At 43.0% G+C, this 23,567-nt stretch overlaps 1 protein-coding gene across 6 annotated transcripts in view; it reads left to right on the top strand.

Annotated features, from left to right (window-relative positions):
- The window catches only part of L3mbtl3 (L3MBTL histone methyl-lysine binding protein 3), a 97,461-nt gene that overhangs the window by 834 nt on the left and 73,060 nt on the right, over window positions 1-23,567 (top strand). For 3 of the 6 annotated variants that reach the window (XM_055599355.1, XM_055599354.1, XM_055599349.1), the window contains exons 1-2: window positions 179-667; window positions 20,423-20,539. In XM_055599355.1, the coding sequence (XP_055455330.1) occupies window positions 20,438-20,539 (102 nt within the window). In that variant the 5' untranslated portion in view covers window positions 179-667; window positions 20,423-20,437. Of the gene's footprint in view, window positions 1-178; window positions 668-2,290; window positions 2,362-4,740; window positions 4,990-20,422; window positions 20,540-23,567 lie in introns of those variants that run through there. The other 3 variants (XM_055599352.1, XM_055599353.1, XM_055599351.1) reach the window with 3 other exon arrangements.

The raw sequence follows: 23,567 nt of genomic DNA, 5'->3' as shown, positions 1-23,567 counted from the left end.
GCCGAGGTCTACACTCTTGCCCTGCGCGGCGCTCTTCCGATGGGCGGTCGGGCGCCGCGCTCATGGGCTGCGCTCGGCTCGGCGCTCGCGTCCTGGGCCCGGCGGGGCTGGCCTCGCGGCGGCGGCGGCGGCGGCGGGGCGGGGGAAGTAGAGGCCGGCGGGGGTGGGGATCGGGAAGCGCAGCAGCCGAGGCATCCGCCGCGCGCCCCGCCAGCCAGCCAGCCGGCCCGCCGGGGAGGAGGACGAGCGGGAGGAGGACGCAAACTTGAGAGCGGCGGGGCGAGGGGCGCGCTGGCGGAGGGAAAACTTTAATCTCCTCCGAGAGGGGGGAAGGGGGAAGAAGAACCCAAACCGGAGAGACACACGGAGAGAAAGAAAGAGGAGAAAAAAAAAAAAAAAAAAAAAAAGGTGGGAGGGCTCTGGGATCCGAACCCCGCGATCCGATCCGATCCGATCCGCGGCCCACCGCGCCGCCGTGAGAGAGAAAGTTGACCGGCGGGACGGCTTTCTCTCCGCGCGCCCGGCCCGCCGCGCCGGGCCGAGGTGTCCGCCCGTCCGCCCGTCCGTCCGTCCGTCCGTCCGCGCTCCCGGGTGGGAGACCCAGCCGCGCTGCCGGGTCTCGTGGGTCCCTGGCTCCCTCGCCCCACCCTTCCACGGGGACACGAAGGTAAAGCGTCGCTTCGGTTTCCCTTCTCTATCCTTCTGCGGCCACCGCCCAGCTTCCTTTTTCCTCCTTTTCCCCCCCTCCGCTGATTTTTTTTTTTTCTTTTAGGGGGACCCGAAAAAACGGAGTCTCTTTCCTTATGCAACTTCCTCGGGCGCCGTTTGCACGGCCCTCCCCCCCCACCCCCCCGCATCCCTCGCCCGCTCCTTTGCCACCAAAAAACGTGCATTTAAGATCACCCCAAGTGCCCAGGAACAAAAATAGATTTTTAAGAATTGTTCTAAGTTAAGGAAAACTGAGACTAGGAAAAGAACCCGGTTTTTTTTGGGGGGGTGGGGGGGTAGTGCGTCGGCTGGGATGAGCGCGTTGAATTTTCATTTCGCTTTTCGTAGACGCTTGGTTGTGGTGTCTTTACTGGCGTGGGGCGCCCGGGAGACCGTGTGCTGGCTACCTCGGTCGCGTGGATTTTTGCGCAAGTTTTTAGAAAAACACTGACTCGAGTAGAGAGCATTTCTCCGGAAAGTTTCAAGTGCAGCAAAATAGCCAGCCTGCAAAACTGGCCAAGGGGGGACCTCTAGTGGTTAAACGCATCTTAAGTTCGCGAGGCAGAGAGCAAAGTTTGGCCTTTACTTGTAGCTACGTAGTCCGTTTAGACGTGGAAGTAATTAGAGGACCTGCGTTAGCAGCCAGCGGTGAGAGAGGACGCCGCTCAGAAATAGAAGTTTTGTAAATTAGAAAACGAGGAGGTCTGAGCTTGCAGGCCTGTGATTTCTACTCTTCCTTGCTTACGTTACAGAAACCAAAACCAGAACCTTTTATTCTGAGATTTGAGATTGGTACTCCTTAGATGAGAAAATTTGTTTTATATTTGGCATCGTCTGGATCTTTCGTTGAAGGAATCATAGTAGATAGCTTAATTTGGAATGTTATGGAGAAGTCAAAATGAAACATGTTCTTAAAACTTTGCAAAAAGTAAAAAATTTGAAATTTGCTTTTAGTATGAGAGGATTATTTTGTTCTGTGACAGATAAAATTTCAGGCTAAGAAGTCATTCATTAACCTACATAATATGCCATAAAATACATAATATCTTTTCATTGTAAGAGTGTAACTTTGATTCACTGAGTAAAAAGTTACTTTGGGATACTTTGTATAATTTATGATTTAAAACACATGGATAAAATATATATATACATGAGTTACATAACTGTCTCCCAGTGTGTGTTCTGTAAAGAATCTTGATTTTTTTTTTTTTAAGATAAAAACTGGAGAAATTAAGGTTGTGTCAGATCATCCTTGTAACTGCCACCTGTCTGTCACACAATGACAGTGACCACCTATGTATGCCAGGCTGGTGTTGAACTTAAATCTTCCTGCCTCAGTGTTCCTAGTGCTTGGCTAACACTACTCATATTTAAAATGGGAGGTTTTTATTGCATGAATTTAGAATGTGGGGATGATGTGAATGACCCAAGTTAATTTCACCTCACGCAGAACTGGTTAATTTTATTTTACTGCACAGAGCGATGTGTTGTGGAATGATGGGTGTTGAGTTTGAATTGTAGATCGTGGGAGTGAAGGGCTTATGAGAGTGCTTTGCTTTTTTTTTTTTTTTAAATCAATGCTAGATCCTTAAGAGAAGTGTTGGAGGCACACAGCCGCTTTGAAGGCCACCAGACAGTTCTGTCTGCCTCAAGGTAAGAGTCACTTGTTGCTACAAAATTGCTGGGCGCTGCATTTGGCATCAAGGAGACTGTGTGATGGCTTTGGTAGAGAAAAACAAAACAAAAAACCTAAGTATGTGGGAGCTGCTTTGAATGTATGATCAAGTAGACAGCACGTGTGCTTGAAAAGTGAATGAAAACATAAGGCAAAAATGAGGCTGTCCTTTGGTCCTGTGTGTTTTTGGTGTGGGTGCATGGGGAGGCCAGAGAGCCACGGGAGTTGTTACAGTTACATCCCTTCCTGTATTGCTCTCCACACTTTTTTTTTTTTTTTAACCTGGTCTCTCACTGAACCTGGCTCACTGATTGGCTACATTGTTTGGCCAATGAGCTACAGAGCTCTCCATGTTACCACCCTCCCACAAGTGCTCAGGTTATGACCCAAACACAGGTCTTCATGCTTTGTGGCAGTCACTTTATTAACTGAACCTTCTCCCTAGCCCCGTGTTACTGGGGGGTGTAGGGGCGGGGAGTGGTTGAGACAGGGTTTCGCTGTGTAACCTGTAGACCAAGCTGGCCCCAAACTCACAGAGATTCACCCGCCTCTGCCTCAGGAATGCTGGGTTTAAAGGTATGTGCCACCAGTACCCAGCCATTTATTGGATTCTTCATTACTGGATCAGCACCTTTTTTTTCTACTGAAAGTATTTTTTTTTTAATTGAACAAGCGGGAAAACCGGAACAAAGTGGTTGTGAATTAATACCTAATATAGATAGAGATATACAATGGTAGGGAAGAAAAGAGAACCGTAAATGTCCCTACAATCCAAGGTACACTTTTGTAGCTAAAATTTATGACAGTCGGGGGGGGGGCTAATTAATTAACATGTAATTAACATTTAAGTGTCTCCTATGGATTAAATCCAAGGTCTTCTTCTGCCAGATACCATGATTAAGGGATAGATAGCATAGACTTACAAAGTTCTGAGAACATTTCTATGGGGCTATAGAGCTGTTGTCTGATAAATCTTTTTGGTCATCTTGAGGATACTGGTTGACCTCAAGGAAGGATCAAGGCCATTCCTCAATGGTGTAAGAAACACACAGCTAGCGTGTGTTTCTAAGTAGTGTTTTCTTCTATTTGCACTGTTTTGACCCTTTCCCACTAGCTCTGCTGCCTCATCTGTCTTGAGTATTAAAAACCTTGCTAATTATTGCGTGGCAGAGAAAAAAAGGAAATAAAAGTTAACTTTCCTTTAAAATTTTATTTATTATTAGTATTCCTGTTGTGTGTATGTGTGTGTGTGTGTGTGTGTGTCTGTGCATGTGTGCGCATGGTTGGCAGTTAGAGGGTGTCTTTGGAGTTATTTCCATCTTTATATGGGTTGTGGGGATTGAACTCAGGCTGTCAGGACTGAATGGCAAGTGCCTTTTTACCTACTGAGTCATCTCATGGGCCTAAGCCTGCCTTTTATGAGTAGAACTAATTATCTTCTTTGGGTCAGGTGTGGATTACCAATGAAGCTGAATAATGGCCAGAATAAAAGTGACTCCAAGCAGTGGCTTTTGGTCCTTTTCTGTTTGAGGGTTGTCTTAGGTAGTGCAGTTAGTACCACCTAAGATGTTTCAGTCCTTGTCGACGTGTGATGCTGCTCCGCAGACAGTGGGTGAGGCCAGCTACAAGGCCAGGCAAACATTAACCTGATTCCTGGGAGAGTGGGTGCTTTCTGGGTGGACAGTGCAGCTTCGGGGTGCTGAGTTGAAGACGGCGCTTGCTAGTCTTCACTTGAAGAGCCACTGTGGCTGTGCAGAGCAAGCTAGAGTGAGAATCAGAAACCTGAAGCCTGCAATGTCCTGTATCATCTTGTGTGAGTTATTGGGTCACCTTCAGCCTGGGTTGTTCCATCTGAAAAATGGGAATATCAACATTTGCCTTTTTTTGGAAGGGAAGTTCCAAATAAAGTAAGATTTTGGGAATTGTTAAGAGGCATGCAAGTGAGTGGTGGTCATTTTTTCCTTCCCAATGTTGCCAGGATTTGTGAAGAACAAGAATTAAATTGTTTAGGGGAGAGGATTGCCTTTGTAGTTTGATAGCATATATACTTGTCAAAAGTTTTAGCGGTGTCTTTCCTTTCTCTCCCCCCCCCCTTTTCTTTTTTTGAGGCAGGATCTCAGATTTGTAGCTCTAACATGAAAATCACTGTGTTGACCAGGCTGACCAGGAACTCTCAGAGTTCCTCCCACATTTGCCTCAGGAGTTCTGGGATTGAACATGCATGCCATCATGCCTGGTGTTGTCTGTCTTTTCTTCTTTAATAATTTTTTTTTTTTTAGATTTGTTACTTTCTATGCATAAGTGTTTTACCTGAATGTATGTCTGTGCACCACATTTGTGCTTGGTGTCCTCTGCAGTCAGGAGAAGGTGTTGGATCCCCTAGGCGTGGTGGTGAGTTGCCAAGTGGGTGCTAGGAGTCAAACTCAGGCCTCTGCAAACGCAGCAAGTACTCTGAACCACTGAGCCAACGCCCCAGCTCCATTGTCAAAACAACAACAACAACAACAACAAAAAATCCCACTGCCTTCTGAATGGAGGAACTGCACTTTATCCTGCTGCTGTTTACAAAGCCTGAACTTTGTCCCAAATGAATAGAAGGGCTAAATGTAAGAAATGTTTAAAAATAATGCTTACTTGTGGAAGTGGGAGGGTGAGGGAAGGGTGGATTGGTGTCCAGACAATTTGTTTACTGTGGTGTTATGGTGTGTCTGCCTGAATGAGAGGTGAGAAAGCAGAGTGGGGAGACAGTGATGGGAGTCCCTGGGGAGGTCAGGAATTGATTTCCGAGAATGACTGGTTGTAAGGAAAAGTACAAGTAAGACTTCCCCCACCTGTTTTCTAGACATCTTTGTTACTGTTTCTCATTGTAGCCAACTCTAAAATCCAGATGGGAAAGAGGGACACAGAGACGCATAGACACAGAGAGACACCGAGAGATACTGTGTTGTTATTTTCATCCCCGTGATACTAAGCATAACAAAACAAACCCTGACGTGCTCTGCTTTTATTTGTTTATTTCATTTCCTTTTATTGATTATCCAGTCAATGTCCTAAGGGTCTAAAAACTCAGTAGTGAAGGAGAGAAGATGTGCTTGTCCATTTAATTAATCCTAGAGTAACCCAGAGGTAGTTCTTGAGTAAATGCCATGGTTTTTTTGTCATTGTTGTTTTAACTCAATGCCTCTGGGCTTTTCGCCTGTGTGCATGACTGTGTGCCATTTGTGCCTGGGGAGGACAGAAGAGATCTCATACTCTCCTGGATCTGGAGTTAACAGATGGTTGTGAGCCACCATGTAGCTGCTGGGGATCAAACCTAGGTCCTCTGAAAGAGCATCTCTCTAGCCCATGGTATTTTAATTTTAGGAATTATGTGCTGTCATAGACAAAATTCTCAGGATAGAAAATTTATAAGAGAAGTAACTTCACATGGTATGTGACGGTGGGACCTGTGGGGTCTCATGGAGAGATGGGTCTTCCTTCAAACCAGGTTTCCATTTTCTTAAGTAATTGTTACTGAGTTTTAATGGTGCTGGAATCTGAAAGGTTAGGTTTTGTTCCCGTGGAGCTCGCAGGATCTTTAGCCTAGGAAGAGAGATAACCAAGAGCTCTGCTAATTGAAACAACTGCGGGAGTCAGTTCTAGCGTATATATATAGTAATTGTGTAACAATTGCACTTCGTGCCATGGAAGAGAACACGTGCTCTAGGTGTCCTAGAAGCCAACAGTCAGGAGACATGAACTTGGGTGTCTAGCTGATGGTGTTGAATGTTATACAGAAGGCTGTAAATATCCCATTTTAGTTAGTCTCCAGAAGCAAGGAAGCCACTTTATAATCAGGCTGAGAAACACCTGAATTGTACTTCTAGCAAAGGTGGTGGACTGTCTTTGACCAGTTCACAAGGTGAGCTGGTGAAGATCTGCTCTACCACTGTTCCTATTTGCTACTGTTAGATGGAGTCACCTCCCTGGGACTTGGGGATTATTAAAATATAGGTGAAAATACTGTACTTAAAATCATGATGTGTTCACATGTTTACAGAATTGTGTATGATGTTTTGAAGTTCAGGGACTTTGTAGAAGTGATATTTTGTAATGTTACTTTTTGCTTTATTATCCAGCAGAGAGATTCTCTGGGGTTGTCTTTTTACAATGTTAAATTATTTCAGTGATATCCGAGGGTGTGACTCAGTTTTTGTTGGAGACTGTTTTGCAGCAGTTAGAGGAAAGGCAGCATCACAAACAAGAGAGCCCTGGTGTACAGTTGAATTTGATATGAGGCTGAGGAAATCCCATATAGGAGACAGGAAGTTTGAAGGAAGGAAAAGGACAAGGCATGTCAGAGGAACTTGGCTGACCTTGAGTGATCATGAAGAGAGATGTGGATTTGGGGGTCATGGAGGTGGATCTGTGGGTAAAGAAAGACACCTGCAGAGTGTAATTACCTGAGTCTGATCAAGTCGAGGAACAGAACTGACCCCAGGCTATCCTCTGAATCTCCATAGAAGTGCCATGGTATGTGTGCTTCTAGGTGGGTGCTAACACACACACACACACACACACACACACACAGAGAGAGAGAGAGAGAGAGAGAGAGAGAGGTAATTAAATTTTAAAAAGTGGGTTTGGGATTATAAACTTTGAAGATTATAAGGACTGCATACTCGTTATATGTAATATAGTAAATGTCTTCTCTAGTGTCTTTCCTTCCCATGTGTACCATAAATGTCGTGTGTTCACTCTGCTCATTTGTGGAGCATCGATTCTATCTTGATCAATACTGGGGAGTATTCATATTATCAACATTATTGAACTTAGCATTGACTCGGTGTGTTACATTTATAAAGCAGCAGAATGTCGTTCTTTTGCTTCAGTATGTTCGCAATCTAGAGAGATAAGCTGCCCACATATGGTAGTGCACAAAGCGAGCACATGATTGAGTGTGCGGGAATGCTAGAGATGACGTCACAGGTAAATGTATGTGACTGTTAGCCTGCTGCTGTTCTAGAGATGGGGTAGAGGGCATGCCCTGCGAATGTCTTACTTAAGATTTTACCAGGACCCTCCTACTACTTTCTCTAGACTTGAACATTCTGTATGACTTTGAAACAGTGTTTCAGGGTGTAGTACAAGGCAGCTTCAAACCCAAACGTAGCCCAGGCTGGCCTTGAACTCACAGTACTCCTGCAGCAGCCTCCTGATGTATGTTCCCACTTCCACTGGTTATTTTTCTTTCAGAGTGAGCCAAAGAGATACTTAGTAACTTGTTCAAATTGGTCTTGTACTGTTTGAAATGGCGAGGACCAGAGAAAATGATACTATCCCTTAGGATTGTTTTTGTTACCTTTAGATTTCTGATTTTATTACTTTCTTTAAAAAAAATATTACTGTTTTTAGTTTTTGAGACAGGGTTTCTCTGTCTAGCTCTGGCTGTCCTGGATCTTACTGTATAAATCAGGTTGGCTGTGAACTCAGAGATCCACCTGCCTCTGCCTCCTGAGTGCTGGGATTAAAGGCTTGCACCACCACCACTGCCGCTGGGCTTTATCTTTTTATCCCGCCCTTTTTAAAACTGAGAGTTGAGAAACAAGTCCAGTTGTTGGGTTATGCTGAGAGTCCTCTGCCTTGAAATGACACAAAGTATTAATAAAATAGTTAAAAGGAACAGAGGCTGGAATTGTGGCTTAGTGGTAGCATGCCTGGCACGGGTGAGACTCCGTCCTCACGGAAAAAAAGTGGCATCTAGGCTAACTGACCCAGACTGAAAAGATAGTGGAATTATCTCAACATCCAGGGTTGTAAAAGAAACTTAAGGGGGAGAGAGAGAGAGAGAGAGAGAGAGAGAGGGAGGGAGGGAGAATCAGGTGGGTGGTGGATAGAATGGTGCTGTAGTATCATAGACTATAGATGAAAATACAGTTAGAAATATTTCATCGACAGTGCTTTAATTACTGGTGCTAAATTCTGATCAGGAGGCCATGTGCATGGTGAGCGGAAGAGGCACTGGCCTTGTTCAGTGATTCTGTGTTTGTGTCGCAGTGGTCTCGTATATCTGCTGTGAGAGTTGTTCCACATCACACAAGCCTTCATTGTGACTTAAAGTTGTCACCACGTGTGTGGATTACAGGATAATGGCTTGTTCAAACACACCTACTGTGTGCTAGCTGAGCTCCAAGTGGGACCATGCCTTTATGTTGGATAGAGTTTTCTGGAATCCGATTAATTCAGTGTATTGAATAAGGTTGTTTAGCCTGTAAGGTCCGGAGAGCATTTTCCCATCTGTTTCACCACTGGCTCCTCTATAGTGAATTGGAAGGTGTGCATGGCTAATTGTGTCTGGGTGTTAAATAATCTAAATAATTCACTCTGGTGGTATGGTCTTACTTTGTGAATGCAGCTTAGCTGTTCAATCTGTTGATAGGGAGGTTTGCTACAAATGGTTATTGAGATAAGCCTGGAGGCATGACTTCTGTGAGTGAAAGAAAATCTGGTCAAATCTAATTTATTACATGCAAAAGAGAAATAAGAGTGTACACGCTTCCATTTTAGCTCCGTGTTCTATAAAAATATGAAGCCAGAATTAAAAGATACCGCTCTTAGCATTCTAAAAAAAAATTAAGAAATGAAATAAAAGAACAAGACGCTACATTTAGCTTTCTCTCCTTTAAATTTAAGTTCATGCCTATGTAGCAAAAGCAAGGACGTGTCTGTGCCACACCGGTTCTTGGGCTTTTTATAGCCCTTGGATCCCTTTAATGGGTGTAGAATTTCTATTATTGCCGTTCTAGTGTAGTATGTTGATGAGACGAGGGCCTTCTGAAGAACATTTCTGCTCCTCTCTGAGTTATCTTCTACTCTGTACATGGAAAGCGAGCTCAGGAGCACTTGGTGGGAACTTAACAAATAGGCCATCGGCCCGTTAATGTCAGTTAATGTGATTTCAGTTTTGTGTACATTTTTTTTCTTGAAAGAAGTTTTTCATTTTCTGTTCCTCCTTTAGAGGAAGTAAATAGGTGAGGCCACAGAATCTCAAACACTTCACCTTCTGACAGTAATGAACTGAAGGGCAGGAAGTTGAGATTTTGTAGTCCTTGGTGACTACTGCTTTGCATACAGGCGTCATGACTGCACAGGCAGCAAGTCACAGAAACACTGCCTTGTTGGAAGCAGGGCAGTTCTCACTATAACATGGCAGTAGGGCAAGTGGGGAGAGGGCGGCAGGGCCTGGATCCTCGGTACAGAATTTGTATGTAAAGGCCTCCTAGGTATCACCTGCCTCTTGGGTTTCTGTTGTGCAGGGTCAGTGGAAATGGAAGACTGAGAGCCCCAAGGGTTGGTCCTTGATTGTACTAGGTTTCTCAGATCATAATAATCGAGAGTTTTGCCTGCTCCCAATATGTGAACCTGGGCCCTCAGGGCAGAACTTCTCATCTCTCCACTACAGATCCTAATTCCAATATGTGTGCAACTCAGTTCTTATCAGGCCGGGTGAGTAGAACATAAGAGCTTGTGTCTGTCGTGCTTGATTTGAAAGGGAAATTTTTCTTTGTAGCAATATGTGTTTGTTGAGAGATACTTCAAGTGCGGGTTTACATCTCTCTTATCCTTATTGAATAAGCCCATTTAAGAGGTTTGAATTTAACTTCTTTTGATGTGTTCTTCGCTGACGCTTAAGTGAGGGGAGTTTCTTGGAGCACCAATACAAGGCTTCTGCCAAGCAGTGAAATAAGTACTTAGCAGCCAAGTTGTCAGCTGGGAATTTTCAGGGGAGAACATGACATGGATAGATAAGTGGATTCCTTTCCCTGGTTTCTTGTCTCCCCAGTGGTCTCTCCCACTAGGCTGTTGTATCTCTAAACAGCCCCCCCCCCCCAGCCGGCCTTTTCTCTTCTTCATTATTGCAGCTTAAATGAAGGACTTTATATAATGGAGCAAGCGCTTATGTTTTCCTTTTTGATCACTCTTCGTGTGTGTGTGTGTGTGTGTGTGTGTGTGCAGATTCACGTGAAGATCTGCAGACAATCTTGGGTGTGTTTACTCAACCATCTTACACCTTCTATTTGAGATAAGGTCTCATCTGCCTGGAACTTTCAGGAGGTAGGATAGGCATTTAAGTAGCCAACACATTCAGGGGATTCCCCTTCCCTGCCTCCAGCTCACCGATGTTGGGTTTCGGCAGACACCGTTGTGCTTTCTCTGTGAGGTCTGGGGATCTGAAGTGAGGTTCTGTCACCAGGCAGCCCTTTACCAATTGATCCGTCTCTCCAGCCATGGGTCACTCATTTGATAAACTCACATACCTACCATGAGTCTTCATGGGGGATTTTAAAAAAACAGCAAACCAAGTTCTCCTCAAAAGCCTAAAAAGTTTATTTATTTTATGTCCATTGGTGTTTTACCAGTTGGTATGTCTGTGAGAGGGGTTCGGATCCTCTGGTACTGGGGTCGCAGACAGTTGTGAGCTGCCATGTGAGAGCTGGGAATTGAACCCTGGTCCTTTGGAAGAGCAGCCCATGCTTTTAACCATTGAGCCGTCTCTCCAGCGCCCCCTCCCCTTAAAAGCTTTCTTATCTGTAGATGATCAGGACACAGTGTGGGTATTACAGTCAGGATGCAGATGCTGTCCTCCAGCCTGTCGCTTGGCAACTCCCTGTGCACCAGGCACACGTCCTGGGGCTCACGCAGGGGCTCTCCCTGGAGTCCCAGAAGCCCTTCTTTTGAAGGATCCCTCCCTTCTCCTTTTCCCACTGCCTTCTCGCAGCAGGGCAAACAGTGCTTTCTACTTGCTCCCTGGGAAGCAGGTTGTGTGTGTAACCACTGTTGCTGGCATATGAAGAACTGTTAACGTGTTCTTAGCACAAATGTCACAGGAAGGTCGCCAGTGGCCCCAGTCATGGTATTGGTTCAGGAATTCAGTTTTCATTCTATCTGTTTACTTTTGAGTTGTTAAAATATTCTTTGTGTGTCTGTGTGTGAAAGAATATATTACTTACCATCTATTTGGGAGACCTTACAAGCTCTTCCAGATTCTCCTTGAAATGAAATCTGCTTTGTTCACGAAATCTCAAGAGTCACGCCATTGTTAGTAACTGCCCGAAACGCCAGTCTCTGGACTTCTGAATGATTACAGAGGCAAGTGGTATCAGCCGGGACACAGTCACCCCTGCCCTGCATTGCCTTCTACACCTAGGCTCCTCAGGCTGGCTGGGAGGAGCGTAGGCACCACTGGATACATTGTTTCAGTTGATAAACTTACACACCTACCATGAGTAGGTACATCTTTCTTCTGGATGACCATGGTCTGCAAAGCATTCCAGCTTGTGTACTATAAGAAACCGAAATTCTTACGTCCCTGGAAAGTAAACATTCCCATCTATTTTGTAGCCAAAGCAGCTCTGGCTGAGGAGGGATTGGTGCCCTGCCTAAGATGCTGCCTAGAAGTAAACTGTGAGGTTGATATTTAATCCCAAGCATCATGGCTCCTGACCCTTTGCTTTTCACTCTCACTTGAAGCTTAACCTTTCTGTTGAGTAAAGTAAAAACCCTTGGGTACTGTCTGGGAAAATAAAAGAATGTTTCTATCCAAATGGCCTCAATTTTCTTACCTTCAAAGAGGGGTAATAGTCTTTACTGGTTTTAAGAGAGAGTTGTAGGGTTCAAAGTAGCTGGTGTAGGTAACATCCTTTAACATGATGAAATGTTGAGTCCCTTTTGCGCTGGTATGTCCGTGTTCCTCTAAAGTTGTCCGTTAGGTTCTTTGTCTGTATGTTGAGGACACTATGTAGTTTATGGTTTGGGCTATGGGAAATGTCCCAATAAGGGGCATGTCGGAGGTATAGAAGGCCACTGAGACCTTTAGGAAGGTCTTCTAATGCAGGGACTAATCTTGGGATCACAGTCTCAAGACTGGACTTACAGGATTGTAGGTCTGGGGCCGTTCCTAGTGCTGGACACTACAGGGATGCAAGCTGGGAACTAGATGAGAAGGCAGCATCCTTAGGAGAGGAGTTTAGTCTGAAGGTAAATAAGCTATGTCCTGTAGAACTACGTTTCACAGTGGGCACCCAGTGGAACTCCGTCTGCTGTGACGATGCTCCCAAGGCCGAGTGCCTATGGAGAACATTGGTTGAGAGAACTCCCTATATGTGGCTGGGAGACTCCCGGGGTAAGGTTTGCTTATCCCAAAGACTGCCAGAGACTTCACTTTTGTTTTGTTTTTGTTTTTATTTAAATCACAAATATTTTAAGATTGAAAGTGTTATGCTTTCATGATAAATGGCATCCTAAAATGTGTCTGGAGGGAACAGCCTTGGGGAAATGTTACCTGGCCTTTAATCCAGTCTGGTTTAAATATGATCAGACCAGTGCAGCAGGCCGTGAGCAGTCCTGACAGAGAGCACACCATCCCCTCATCCCTTGACACATCCCTCCTTATTATGGTGGAAGAATTGCTTTGGGAAGCTTTAAGACCGGTCCTCAGGTTGTGGTGACCCCTAACTGTAGCAGTACTTTTGCTGACACATCATAACTGTAGTTTTGCTACTACTGTGAAACAAGAAGTGAACGTGTGTTTTCCGATGGTCTTAAGTGACCCTGTGAAAAGGTAGCTTGAGCCCCAAGGGTTCAAGACCCACAGATTGAGAGCAGCTGTTCTAGAGTGTAAACATGAGGAACTCCTAGCAGCTCTTTAGAGAGCTGCCTTAAGACAATTTCTATATGAGATTTCATGTATGAGTACCTTACATTATCTCCCCTTCTCCTATCTAACTCCTCTCATGTTCCCCCCATTCGCTCTCAAGCTCATGACCTTTTGAGGCTGGAGAGATGGCTCAGTGGTTACGAGCACTGGCTACTCTTCCAGAGGACCCCGGTTCAATTGCTGGCACCCACATGGCAGCTCACAAGGATCTGTAGCTCCAGTTCCAGAGGATCTGGCACCTTCATAGACATATTACCTGCAGGCAAAATGCAAAATGCAATAAAGTAAAAATAAAGAAATCTTAAAAAATATTCATGACTTGTTTCTTTAGTTATTATTGTAAGACACAGACACATAATATATACACATATATTTAAATATATTTACACAATTTGTTTAGTCCATTTTATGTTCATATGTGTATGCTCTTAGGGCCGACTTCTTGGTGTAGGATAACCAGTTCAAAAACTCATCCCTGGAGAAGACTGATTATTCTCTGAGCAGTCATTAATTGCTTGTTCTTACTGTCAGGGTGGGGGCTTGTGAGATTTTACCTCTCCATGTTTACCAGACATGTCAGCTGGTGGTGTCATTCCTCATGTCTAGATGACGTAGGCAGCCATATTGTTGTGGTTTCACGGCTGTAGCTTCCCCTGTCATATGTAAAAGACATAATCTCACAGCGACTTCCAGCCTTCCACATCCTCTGGGTCATACAATCTCTCTGCCCCCTTTTCTGTGATGTTCCCTTAGTCTTCGGTGAAGAGGTTGTGGGGTTCAGTGTCTGTATTTAACCAGTTCTATAATGGTCTCTGTTTGAGAAAGAACTACTTTTAATGTAATAATCTTTGCATCGTCTAATGTAAGTTTTCCTTGAACACAGTGGTTGCTGCTGAAATAAACTGGGTGGGGTGGTGGAGCGCTGTTTAATATTTTAGGTTGATAGCTTTTGTTTTTCTTTTCTTTTTCTTTTCTTCTTTTTCATACAGGTTCTCATACTGTGTAGCTCAGGCTAGTCAGGGACTTAGCATTCCTCTTACCTCAGTGTCCCTCGTGGTTATATTACAAGCCTGAGCCACAGCTGGCTGGCTGTTTAGTTTATATGACCACTGAACGATTCTCATGTTCTCTCAAAAATCTTATAAACCAAAGAGTTATAATAAGTTTATAGTTTATTGACTATTTTCTTGGCCTGATTAAAAACCTTGGTTTCTAAGGTATTACTTGGCTTTTGCCTAATCTTTGTTGTTATATAAGAAAGATTTTATTGCTCTCCACATTTTACAGATGGGGAAATTGAGACTTTGGTTTGTGTCAAACTTTGCAGATGAACTAAAGAGGTGGGAACAAAAGCAGAGTAGGGAAAGGCAAGAAAGGGGAAGAAACGAGTATGAGCACGGTTATGGCAGGAGGACAAGAGTGACCTTTTGCTTTTGCCTGCGGAGGGATGACGAGGTGTGCCTTGGGATGGGGAGGAAGCTCCGCCCTTTCATATGCAGCTCTCCAATAAGTGAGCAGTGCAAACTGGTTCAGCTCACAAGAATGGCCTTTTTCTTTCTCTCTTTTGTGAGTGGGTCTCATTGTGTAGCCCTGTCTATCCTAGAACCTTTGTAAACCAGGCTGGCCTCGAACTCACAAAGATCCACCTGTGTCTGCCTCTGTGTCCCTCCAAGTGCTTTTAGATTAAATGCAGGCACCACCACACCCAGCAAGAATGTTGATTTCCAGAAGGAAAACAAAGGCCTTCTTTAGCTAATGATCTTAACAAAGCACTGGATTCCTACCTCTGAGGGTGGCTCTTTTTCTTTGTGCTGATGCTCTCTTACACAGTTGTTGTTTTGTTTGGTTCATAGTAATGATTTCAGTGCTCCCGGTTCACTCTCCACATAAGGTTTGGAGGTATGTTGTCTTCTTACCAAAGCCTAGGAAGAGAAGTCCAGCAGCAACGGGCTCTAAAGTCTCGAGCCTCTCCTGTGAGTCACATACTTGAATCATGTTCTCTGAATGTTAATGTGATTCTTCTCTGCCCCCATTGTATAACCACCCTGGCCTCACACACTTAGCAGCCCTGTACCTCAGCCCTGAAACTGCACCAGTTAAATGGAAACCTGTAAAGTGCAGCTTCAAAGAAAGCAACCCTAAAATGATTGTGGCTGTTTAACCAATCATTTTGTTTATTTCTTTGTTACGCAGCCCTAGGAGCTGAATCCAGGGCATGTATACTTCTAGGCAAGCACCATACTGCTGGCCTGCACCCCAGCCCTTATTTATGTCTTGTTTTGTTTTGTTTTCTTAGTTATAAAAACTTTTGTTTTGGGAGTGTGTGTGTGTGTGTGTGTGTGTGTGTGTGTGTGTGTGTGAGTGTGTGTGTGAGTGAGTGCACAAGCGCATCTGTGGGCTCACACCATATGTGTAGAGGCCAGAAAGACATCAAATGTCTTTCTTGATCACTCTCAACCTTCTATCTTGAGTCAAGGTCTCTTATTTGAGATCCCAGCTTGCTCTGCTGTTCTAACTAGCCAGGTTGCTCATGCCTGCCTGCTGTTTATGGGGATGCTGTGGTTCTCCCACTTTGATGGCAAGGCCTTTTTTCTTGTCTCTAGCCTCTTGTCTTTTTTTTTTTTTTTTTTTTTTTAGGTTCTTTTGAGACATGATTTTTCTGTGTAGCCTTGGCTGTCCTGGACTCCTTGGTTGACCAGGCTGGCCTTGAACTCACAGTGATCCACCTTCCTCTGCTTTGCTCTTTATGAGCACCAACTTGACATCCCTCTCAATATAATTTCTAGAGAAAATGCTTTGAGCAGGAATGGTCAGGCTACACACAGTGCTGTGCTGATGTCATCCTCCTCTCTCCTTCCATGGCCCCCGACTTTGGGGAGTGGGGAGAATCTGGCCACTCTTTCGCTTTGTTTTCAGCCACCTGGGCTGTGCTGTTCATGTCGGGGGGGGGGGGACGCTCTTATCTTCTCTCTATCTCGTCTCTCCCCTTCAGAGTCTGCTCCAGGAGCCTAGCGCAGGAGCACCTTCTGCCCCTCTCTTTTATCTGCTCAGAGCAGACAAGTGTCATGAAAGAAGACTCACGGAGAGCCCACAGCGCTGCTTATGTCTAGTCAAAGCGAGATGAGTAGATCATGACATTTCTGAGGGGTAGGTCCCCAGCCACCTTCAGTTTTTAAACTGAGAGAAAAAAAAATAGTGTAGCACATACGTTCTGTGAAATCACTAAAGTAGAACAGAACTGATCTCTGCAGATCCTGACTATGACTCTCACGTTGAGTAGTCTCTTGATGGTGTTGGGTACTAACTCAAATACGTTTGCACATCTTTTCTGATTTCCTTTTGGAAGTCTCAGTCGTAGTGTTCACACAACGGGTCTGAGTCACTCACTGTGTTTGACATTTCAGTCTTCAATTTATCCGAAACTTCTATCTTGTGGCCAGAGCCTATGACTTTCATAAACATTTTCATCTTCCTTTCGGTCTGTCATCAACACTAGACTCAACTAGCAGTTAATTTTGCTTGATTGATTTCTTAAAGAAAAATATTAAAAAAAAAAAAAAACATTTTATTTGCGGTGTTAGCAGTATGCCCTTACTCTTAGCAGTAAGAGTAAGCTCTGTGATAAAGGGCATACCTGGACCTTGGCCCTGCCTGGCGATGTGCTCCTTCCTCTCAGCTTATGGCAGAAATGATTCATAAACATGTCTGAGAAAGGGCAGATTAGGAAATGTCACCAAAACGTCAGGTGTAACTTAGGAGTGGTGGGGACTGTAAAGGCTGGGCCTGGGGATGCGAGTAGTCTTTATGAAGGAGTGAGCCCTGCACTTTTCCTCTCTTCCATCTGTTAGGCTGATATTCTTGCACTTAGACTTAACACTTCTCTCTTGGTAACTTATCCAAGAACTTCAAGGGGCTAATTTTCCCTTGGTGACTTCTACACTGCAGTTTCTCTTGTTGGCATCAGTAGAAAATATTTTCATGGAAAGAAGATACTTTTAGAAGATACTTTTAAAATAAGTATGAAACAGGATTTAACATTCATATATTATATTTATATCGTAATTTTTAGATGTATTGTTTTAACTTCACAGGGCTAATTTTCCCTCAGCAAGTACTAGACCATAGTTTCTCTTGTTGGCAGCAGTAGTCACCGTTTTTATGGGAGGACATCCCTTTTATAATATACTTTTAAATAAGCAAGAAGCAGGTTTTAACACTTCTGAATTATATTTATATTATAATTTTTGAATGTATTGTTTTAACATTAGTAGACAGGCTCAACTTGGCTATTGTTGAGCACTGTTACCTCTCTGTACATAGCTAGAGTCCTTCTAAAAATAGTGTCTGTACATACCCAGTACATAGTCCATATTTGCTTTTGTTTTTCACAAATGATTGCACACCATTTTTACACTTTGCTTAAAATTAGTCGTTTTACCTCTTGAATTCTTTCTGTATTAGAATGGAGAGTTTCCTCTTCAACCTTCCTTGTGGCGTTTTATACCATGGCACAGAACTGTTGTAACTCTTTACCCATGATGAACCCTTGGATTGTTACAGGTTTTATACACACAGAAATATCTAAAGGATCATTTTCTAGAAATAGACTTACTGATGGGGATAAGGTCTGCGATATTAGCTCAAAGCAGTTTTAACTTGCAATGACTACGGGAGGCTTTTCTGTCCCTGAATTATATTCTCAGACCCTTACACTTTTGAAAATAAGATGCTGACTGGTGACAACATTTGTCTGCCCAGAAGTGCTGCATGTGGCCTTGGTTTTGCTCTTAGTATGTACATTCCTCCCAAAATAAAAATTAAAAAAAAATCTGGTTTTATTAACTAATGGAATTAATAAAACTCTAAAACTAAGAGTTTTATTAATGCCTTATGCGAAAGGTTCATTACAACTTGACAGAGTTATCTGAAAGGAGGAGCCTCAGTTAACAAATCATCTCCATCAGATTGCTTGTAGGGGGTTTGCTTGATTAATGATTGATGTTGGAGCAGTATCATCCCTGGGCCTATAGATAAGCTAGTATGAGAAAGCAGGTCTTGAGGAACAGGCCAGTAAGCAGCACTCTTCCACAGCCTCTGCTTAAGTTCCTGTCTGCAGGTTCTTGCCCTGAGTTCCTGCCCAGCTTCCTTCAGTGATGGAGCGTGACTTGAAAGTTGTAAGATGGAGTAAACACTCTTTTTCCTGAATTGTTTCTGGTCATGATGTTTTATTACAGCAATAAAAACCCTGAACAAAGCCTTAATTCATTTAATATTTCTAAAGTTTCTCACATAATTCTCTCCTGATCCTCAGATCCTACTTTCTGTTCTGAGAATTAAGTATTAGTAACAGTGAGCTCTGGTTCTTGTGATTCATGCCACATACAGTTTGAAATGTCTTTTGGTTGATACTTTATTTAAAGCAATGAGGGAAAGAAAGAATATCAGTACATCTGGAAATTCTTGAAGGAAGAAAGTCTCTAATTCAAAGAAGCACAGAGTTTTTACTGACATTGTAGAAATGCATATGGCATATATTAAAAGACTAACTTGCAAGTCTTGAGTCTGGCATGATGGTGCAAGCATGTATTCTCAGCAATTGGGAGGCTGAGGCAGAAGGATAAGGTCAAGGCCAGCCTGGGCTTCATTGCAAATTTTGGATAATGTATTAAGTTACACGATTCTGTCTAAGCGAAAAACAAAATACCTTGACAGACTTCTAAGCATACATAAAAATCGAGGATGTAGAATGGGGCACCAAAAACCTTACCTGTATCTGGAGAGTTACGCTGGCATAATGCCACTTTTATTTGGCCACTTGATTTCATTGATTAATTTAAAACAAATTTCCTACATGCCTTTTCACCTGCTCATTTATAAAATATAAGGAAGAACTCCCCATTATGTTCGCTGGTGTGGTGGAAGATGCCTATAATCCTAGCACATACGAAGTAGAGACATAAGGGTCATGAGGTCGAGGCCAGCATAGTTGTGAGGCTCTGTCTCAAGACCAAGCAAAAATAAAATATGGGCCAGAGGTGACTCATTACCACCACATTTGATGTCCAGAGGTCAACCCTCAGAACCCACATGGTGAAAGAAGAGAGCTGACTCCCTAGCAAGTTGCTCTCTGACCTTCATACATGCATTGTGACACCTCTATGCCCCAACAGATACACATATACAAAACAAACAAATGTAAAATAGAAAATAAAACAAAAATATGTATTATTACCTATCATCTCATCTTTATTAAAGAGGAGCAGTATTCCTCTGGCACTTCTGTTCAGTCTGGTGTTTTGGCTGAAGTATGTGAAGAAAGTCCAGTTCCGTGTAGATTCAGGGTTGGAAAAGAGAGGGCTATTTTGCTTGCGCTCAGTAATGGTGGAAGTCGTTGATGCTGGAGCAGAGCTCCGTGACGCATAGTTAGTCTTAAAGGTAGGTTGGTGTGCAGTTGGAAACCTGACGCCTGAGGCTTCACTGTGTTCAAACTCATTGATTTGAGGCTTGGAACCGCTCCCTCCTGGGCTTAGTGTCGTAACATTAAACCTTAGCCATTTCAAGAACATTTTCCAATGAACTGTGTAAATCTTTCAGATGTTGTCATATTTCGTTAAGTATTTTAAGTGTCATCCTCATTTCTATCACCGCTTTTCCATGTCCTTGACCAAGTCTTGGCTATTGGGAAGCTGTCGGGGTCACAACTAGATGTTTCAACTGAGTCAAGTACACCTGAGTTCTTTCTGAAAAACCGCGTTCACGTTTGTTGTGTTAAGAGGTCAGACATGTAACTGATAGGTTAATAGAGGTAGAGAGCAGCGGACTCAATTTCCCCCTATCAAAATGGTATCTTTTAAATCTACATTTTATTTAGTAGCTCCTGTGTCTCTGGTTCCACTTTCTGAGATCATAGTTACTTGAGGGCTCAGTTACTTGAGGTCAACAGCTGCTCAGAAATATTAAGTGGAACCGCCCAGAAGCAAGCAATCCATGTGCTTTAAACGTTATTCTGTGTAGCATGAGATCTCAGGCTGTGTCCCTTTACTCTGCTTCGGAATGAGTTGCCTTTTGGTCCACTGAGTCCACACTTGTACACGACCACCCTTTGCCCCCTTAGGTACTTGGTGACTGTCTCAGTTATCAGATTGACTGTCCAGGTTCACAATGTCTGCCTTCAGGGACATGCTAGGCAAGTCAGGGGTCCCATCGGTGATACTTTTGAAGCAGTTGGTTTTAGATGGATGAATGAAGAAAATAACATAATTAAAGGAAACCAAAGTAATAAGCATCACCAAATCAAATTGATGTGCATGTGAAATATTTACGCTCCCTTTCCCCTCTTCCAGGTTAAAAAATAAATCATGACTGAGTCTGCATCTAGCACAAGTGGTCAAGAGTTTGATGTGTTCAGTGTTATGGACTGGAAGGATGGAGTTGGTACCTTACCCGGAAGTGATCTAAAGGTATGCTTTCTTTACCACATATATCTGATAAAGATATGATATATGTGTGTCATATATGGTATAATATATATCATATGTATTCAGTATATATGTGTATGTATGCCATGCTTATTTATTTATATATATTGTATGTCTCTGCATGCTAGCTTATTTTACAGTGATTACATATGTGAAGTAAGAATTCAAAGCATTAAATACAGTGTTCTGCCTGGCTGTACACAGTACTATATACAGTTCACTGTCTTCTGCAGTAAATTTGTAAGATAACTTGAAATACTGATGAATTATATTTCATCACTTGGGTTAGGGGACTAATATCCTTAGCTTGAGGAAATCAATCAATAGCTTTGAGGAGGATCATCTATCTGTTTTGGGTCTATTATGATGACCAATATATATGGAAATGCCAGACCTGGAAGGTCTAGCCATTATTTTACTAACGGCTTTGTAGCTTTGTAGGGTACCACATTCCCCGTACCCTAGTGTTCTGGCTAAAATAGTATGACAAATTTGAATCAATAGGACTATTCACTGCCTCTAAATTATTTATATTATGAATATGAATTTTTGTACAAACACTTGTTCAACAGCAGGCTCTTCTTGTAAGTCTGACTGTTATCTCACATTAAGGGCACTATTCTTGGGGATCAGTCTGCCCACTGTATACGTGCTGCCCACTGTGAGTCTGCACTCTTCATGGGGTTCAGTCTGCCCACTGCTTATGTGCTGCCCATTACATGTCTGCAGCCCGACCGAGCCTACATTAGGACCAGTGCAGCTGCTCCATGAGAAACAGTCGTGCGAGCACCCACCTGGCCCCACTTCTCATTTCTCACTTTGTTTTGCTGTGATCCTATCTCTGGGACCTTGAACCTGTCTGTGGCATGTGGCCTTTTAGACTTTGTGTTTGTACTCTGTCATTCAGATGTTTGGACTTCCTCTCACTTGGCCTGTGTCTATAATATTTGATTTTCTGTGCTGCCTCAAATAGAAAAATTTTGCCCCTAACTTAGGCTTCTTGAAATCTAATCCTTTGGATGGCTGCTTGGCAAATATCTTAGCCAAGTCACTGCCCTCACTGTATCCTCAAGGGTACAATTTAAACATCTGCTTGCCGTTGGAAAAGTGTGTGAGAATTTGGTTGGTTTAGGTTTAATTAAGTCAAAGTACCAGTATACTAGTTAAGGGAAACAAAACCACTGCACTGAGGGTTAGTGAAATTTGGAGAAACTGTTCTTTTTAAGTGGATACCAGAATATAGTTAAAATACAGCACTTAGTTCTGGTATTCTTTTATACCATAGGGTAACTATAATCTAAAGTAATATATAATATTCTTTAAAACAACTAAAAGAGAAGATTTCAGAGGTCCGTAACGTGTAGAAGTGGCAGTGTTTGAAGATGTAAAGTTGCTGTTTCCCCCATCTGAACGTTCCGTATTATGTGTATGTGGGAATAGCATATGGAGCTCATAAGTACGCACACGTATGGAGCTCATAAGTATGCGCATGTATGGAGCTCATAAGTACGCGCATGTGTTATGCATCCACTTAAGATTATTAAGGAGAAGAAATTTTCAGTTTCAGTTATGTAGGATGACAAGTCATGGAACAGTTAATTTCTCTGGGTCAAGATAGCTCTGCAGTAAAATAAGTCAATGTGAGAACAAAAAGAAACTAAACTGCTCGGACATTATTCAAGAGATATGGTGGACATAGAATGTTGAAGATTTTTAAACAACAACAACAAAATTTTCTCAAGTTCTGATAATGTCAACCATAGGTTAGCCCTGTGGACTTTCGTCAAGTTGTTTAACATCAGGGATTGGAGAGGTGTGTCGGCAGTTAAGAGCATGCTCTCCTTTGGCGGGGAAACCCTAGTTTGTCTGGGCAGCTCACAGCTGCCTGTAAAGCCAGTTCCAGGGGATCGTCTGGGTTCTAAGGGTACATGCCCTCATAGCCCCTCTTCCATCCTGGCCACATACATGTAATTAATAATAAAATAAATCTTACAAATGATTCTTTAAAACCGTTACATCTTGCAGGCTTTATCTGAAAAATGGGGGGTTGCTAGGATCCATAAGATTCACATCTGAATAGGGTGGTGGTGGTGGATGCCTTTTTCCCAGCACTCAGAAAGCAGAGGCAGGTGGATATACAGAGTGAGTTCCAGGACAGCCACGGCTACACAGAGAAACAGTCTCAAAAACCCAAAGCACAAAACAAAACAATAGCAACAAAATCCCATCTGTAAAAAGGAGATGACAGTTGACAAGAATGCAAACAAATAGTTAGGTTGTACATTTTCTGACTTTGCCGCTTTATTATGAAAACTTTCTAGTATATCATATGCTTATTATTGTGCATTTTCACTATATAGTGCTTTTTATGTGTCAGGTACATGACAACATTTATAACTTTCTTTTAGCTAGCTTTTGGTTGTAAAGAGGAGTTTTCATCGCTAAGAAATCTGGATTGCCTTAAAGTTTTCTAAGCTGTGGATTTTAGAAATTAACCTATTATTTTTATTAAGATAATCAGGTAATTAAGTCATTTAGGGTATTACAATCAGGGTTATTTGATATGACTTTTAAACTTCTGCAATTACTGGGATAATTACCATGTGTCCAATCTACTTCTTCATGGGGTGGGGTAGACAGTTTGATACCTTACTTTAGCAAATAACTTCAAGAGCTGGGGCAATGACTTAGTGGAAGACACAGAGGAACTAAATGTGAATCTGCAGCACCCATGTACAAAGGCCAGTTGGGGGAGCGGGCAGAGACAGGATTTTTGAAACTTTCTGGCCACCAGCCTAACTTTAGGTTTAGAGAGAGTATCTTTCTCAACGAAACAATGAGGTAGAGAGTGACATAGACATTCTCCGGCCTCTGTATAGTGTGGATGATGCGTGCACCACCATGTGTACGCATAGGGCACTCCCATCTACCTCTCTCCGTCTTCCTGTGTCTCCCTCCCACACAAAATATATTATTTATAACCCTTTTAATCTGAGATTTGTAGCTTATC

This window comes from Psammomys obesus, unplaced genomic scaffold, assembly GCF_907164565.1.
Source record: "Psammomys obesus unplaced genomic scaffold, mPsaObe1.curated_primary_1811, whole genome shotgun sequence".
Classification (NCBI taxonomy): Eukaryota; Metazoa; Chordata; class Mammalia; order Rodentia; family Muridae; genus Psammomys; species Psammomys obesus.
Note: the sequence above shows the minus strand (reverse complement) of the source record. Positions and strands in the feature narration are given on the sequence as shown.